This window comes from Microtus oregoni, unplaced genomic scaffold (genome assembly GCF_018167655.1).
Source record: "Microtus oregoni isolate MIOR12 unplaced genomic scaffold, Mior012 000050F_ref0000143, whole genome shotgun sequence".
In the NCBI taxonomy this organism is placed as follows: domain Eukaryota; kingdom Metazoa; phylum Chordata; class Mammalia; order Rodentia; family Cricetidae; genus Microtus; species Microtus oregoni.
Genome location: NW_024543256.1, coordinates 4,535,603 through 4,539,568, shown reverse-complemented (window position 1 = coordinate 4,539,568; position 3,966 = coordinate 4,535,603). Strand labels below are relative to the sequence as shown.

At 39.6% G+C, this 3,966-nt stretch overlaps 1 protein-coding gene across 1 annotated transcript; it reads right to left on the bottom strand.

The window, feature by feature from the left end:
* Positions 1 to 1,170: 1,170 nt before the first annotated feature.
* On the bottom strand, positions 1,171 to 1,416 carry LOC121437054 (NEDD8-like). Its single transcript, XM_041636915.1, has one exon. It carries the CDS (start codon positions 1,414 to 1,416, stop codon positions 1,171 to 1,173), a length of 246 nt encoding a protein of 81 aa, XP_041492849.1.
* Between the last annotated feature and the right edge of the window lie 2,550 nt (positions 1,417 to 3,966).

Sequence of the window (3,966 nt, the reverse complement as noted above, 5' to 3'; positions counted from 1 at the left end):
AACTATATGCTCTTCGATGTTCATAGCAGCATTGTTTGTAATAGCCAGAACCTGGAAACAACCTAGATGCCCTTCAATGGAAGAATGGATGAAGAAAGTATGGAATATATACTTATTAGAGTACTACTCAGCAGTAAAAAACAATGACTTCTTGAATTTTGCATGCAAATGGATGGAAATAGAAAACACTATCCTGAGTGAGGTAAGCTAGACCCAAAAAGAGGAGCATGGGATGTACTCACTCATATTTGGTTTCTAGCCATAAACAAAGGACATTGAGCCTATAATTAGGGATCCTAGAGAAGCTAAATAAGGAGAACCCAAAGAAAAACATAAAGGCATTTTCCTGAATATTAACCTTCATCAGGCGATGAAAGGAAACAGAGACAGAGACCCACATTGGAGCACCGGACTGAAATCTCAAGGTCCAAATCAGGAGCAGAAGGAGAGAGAGCACGAGCAAGGAACTAAGGACCGCAAGGGGTGCACCCACACACTGAGATAATCTGGATGTTCTATTGGGAACTCACCAAGGCCAGCTGGCTTGGGTCTGAAAAAGCCTGGGATAAAACCGGTCTCGCTGAACATAGCAGACAATGAGGACTACTGAGAACTCAAGAACAATGGCAATGGGTTTCTGATCCTACTGCACCGTACTGGCTTTGTGGGAGCCTAGGCAGTTTGAATGCTCAACTTACTAGACCTGGATGGAGGTGGGGGTTCCTTGGACTTCCCACAGGGCAGGGAACCCTAATTGCTCTTCGGGCTGAGGTGGGGGGACTTAATTGGGCTAGGGGGAGAGAAATGGGAGGCGGTGGCAGGGAAGAGACAGAAATCTTTAATAAATAAATAAATTAAAAAAAGAAAAAAAGAAAAAAAAGAAAGTATTATTTTACTATTTTTTTTTTTGGCCAGGAAATATTTTATTGACAACCAAGGACATAGTCATAAGAGAGGGAAGCACACAGAACTGCAAACTAAAACCCAACAGCAAGTAATGGTCATTTGGGCCAGAAGCACTACACTTTGGGGTCCTCACATTCTCTCACCAGTAGACACAAAAGGCATCCAAGGGAGGGGGCAGAAGTTCTGGTGTCCCAGAGTGTGAGAGGATATGTGATGCTTCATTATGAGCTACAGGGCAAGGAGGTAAAATGGAACCAAGTTTGATCATTGCCCAAGACCATTTCCTCCTCTAATAGCCAACACCAGGTGGAGGATTGAACCACCTAGGATCTTGTAATCAGCTGCTGTCTTCTCATCATTCATTAGTTTGCCACTGTAGATGAGCCTCTGCTGTTGTGGGGGGATGCCCTCTTTCTCTTCCACACACTCCTTGATTCGCTCCACCTTGTCTGTGGGTTCAATGTTGATCTCAATTTCCTTTCCAGTCATCGTCTTCACTTTAATTAGCATCTTCCTCCGAGGTTGAGGCTACAGGTGGCTATAGTCCTGCTTCTCCTGTTGTGGACACCGCTGCCACTTCCCAGCACTCCACGGCTCTTACTATTTCTTTAAACACCATGAAGACAGATTATTGCAGGCATCTTGACTCCATAGAACAGTTCTTGAAACATAGCAGATGATAAATAAATGTTTTAGAAGGGATAAATATAAATTAAAGAAATACATTCAATCAGGCTTCATAACAATGACAAAAACACCTAAGAAAATAACAGGATTTCTTTCAGAGTTCCAGAGATTTATGTCTACAGTCATTACTTAGCACAATTGATTCCATTCTATGCATGAAGCAGAAAGAAAAGAAAAGAGACAATAATCTAGGTATAACCATCCATGGCACACACCCAGTGAGCTATATCCTGAAACTAGCACTAACCTCTGAAAGCTTCCACTGTCCCTGTGAAAAATGCTACTAGCTGGGAGACAGGTGTTTGGCACATGAGCCTATGGGCTAAAGTTCATATTCAAGCTGCAGCAATAAATTTCTACCTGTTCCTCCAACCTATCAAGTAATTTTTCACCTCAAAGTATTTGCTAGTTGCACTTAATACCCTCTGCTCTCAGTGCTTTAGCTATCCATGTAATTGATCTCATCATTTTATTCAGACCTGTGTTGAAACATTACCCATTTAAGTACAATTCACTTCTAAAGTCTGTTAAAGCCAACTATCAAGTCTCCCACCTCAGCAGCTCTTACCGTGCCTTACATTTTCTTCATGACATACATTACTCTATAGTATGCTTTTGATGATGTCTTGCTTCCCTCCCTTTATGATGCTTTCACAATAGAATCATGAGTTCTAGAAGTTCTGAGACTATATCAATCGAAGGTCTCATCAGGAAACAAAGTTATATCTATAAAATAAAATACATTAAAGGAGGACTATTTACATAAGCTTATGCAATATGAAGTGAAGAAAGAAGGCATATGAAAGTAGACCTGATAGTACAAAAGAAGGAAAGAAATGTATTACAGCTAAATGAGAATTAGAGCAAGGAAGGAGACCTGGCCCATAAAAAAGATAATATCTTAAAGAAACAAATATAGACACAAGGCATTGTAAGTTAGGGGCAACAGTAGAAAATATTCCTTCTTCATTTATATCTACATTAAAAAAAATGGCCGGGCGGTGGTGGTGCACGCCTTTAATCCCAGCACTCGGGAGGCAGAGGCAGGCGGATCTCTGTGAGTTCGAGACCAGCCTGGTCTACAAGAGCTAGTTCCAGGACAGGCTCCAAAGCCACAGAGAAACCCTGTCTTGAAAAACCAAAAAAAAAATGTACCTTATTGTTAAGGGGGTGCTTTACCAAACAGAGGAGATCTCTGGCAAGGAGCTAAGGTGAACAATTTCTTTGAGAGCAATTAGTTCCTGGTTGGAGACCCTGTTTTGGGGGTGCAGCTTAGAAGATTCTGCTTTGTAGGAGGAAGTATCTCACTGGGGGTTGGGCTTTGGAAGTTTAAGGCCTTGCCTTACTCCCAATTTTACTCTCTGCTTTGCACATATTGTTCAAGGTGTGAGCTCTCCATTTCCTGCTCCAGCAGCCTTGCTAGCTGCCTGCTGCTATGCTTTGTTGGTGATGATCTCTTATCTCTCAGAAATCATAATTTCAAATAACTATAACTTCATTATAAGTTGACTTTTTCACAGTTTCTTGTCACAGCAATAGAAATGTAGCTAATACACAGACCAAAAAATATTTCAAAAGACTAATAAATGGAATTGAGGGTGTGGAGCAAAGGAACTGTGACATGGCACTGCTCCAAAATGCTATCATAAGGAGGATGCAGGGTCTTATTTGGGGGCATGACTGTTGTCATGTTTGGATAAATTAATAGATAACTACTTGGAAAGAAGGAAATTTTGTGTCTTATGATTGTTTTTTAAACCCAGTGATCACTGATTTATAATTTATGGGTTATATCTCTATTTGCAAAGATCCTGAGAGTTTTCCAATAACAAAGTTTTATAAATACATAGTTGTATTTCTAAAGATAAAATGTATAAAATGATACTTACTGGATTGTTTCACTTTTACACAAAGTAAGTGCAAAGGATTTTAAGGCATTACTGGTTCTTTAACTTTAGTTCTGACCTTGATTATGAGGATTTAAAAGGATGAATATTACAGACAGGGTAAGTAGATATATCTAAGATCTCAATTCTAAAGTCTCCAATGTGCCTTTAATTCCTTAATTCTGCTTTATTATACAAACCATCCTGGCACCATTGTAGAGGATGGACTAGGGGAGAGTTTCATTTATTGATAAAAGAAAATTAGAAGGATAAAGTACTACAGAGAACATGATGATTTTAGGTTGGACATATTGAGTACCAAAAGGGCAACGTATTTCTGGAAAATGGGATATTTAGGTCTGAATATGAGGAAAATATTGAATATCAAGTGTTAGTTGAATTAATGAAAAGATAAAATGAGAATAATTTTCTGCAGGAAAAGAAACAAAACCTTCTTGGACCGTCTTTCCACACCACCTCTAGGCAA

Bases quoted from the DNA above. Each gene is read 5' to 3' on its own strand.
- LOC121437054 (XM_041636915.1), bottom strand. From the start codon at position 1,416: ATGCTAATTAAAGTGAAGACGATGACTGGAAAGGAAATTGAGATCAAC.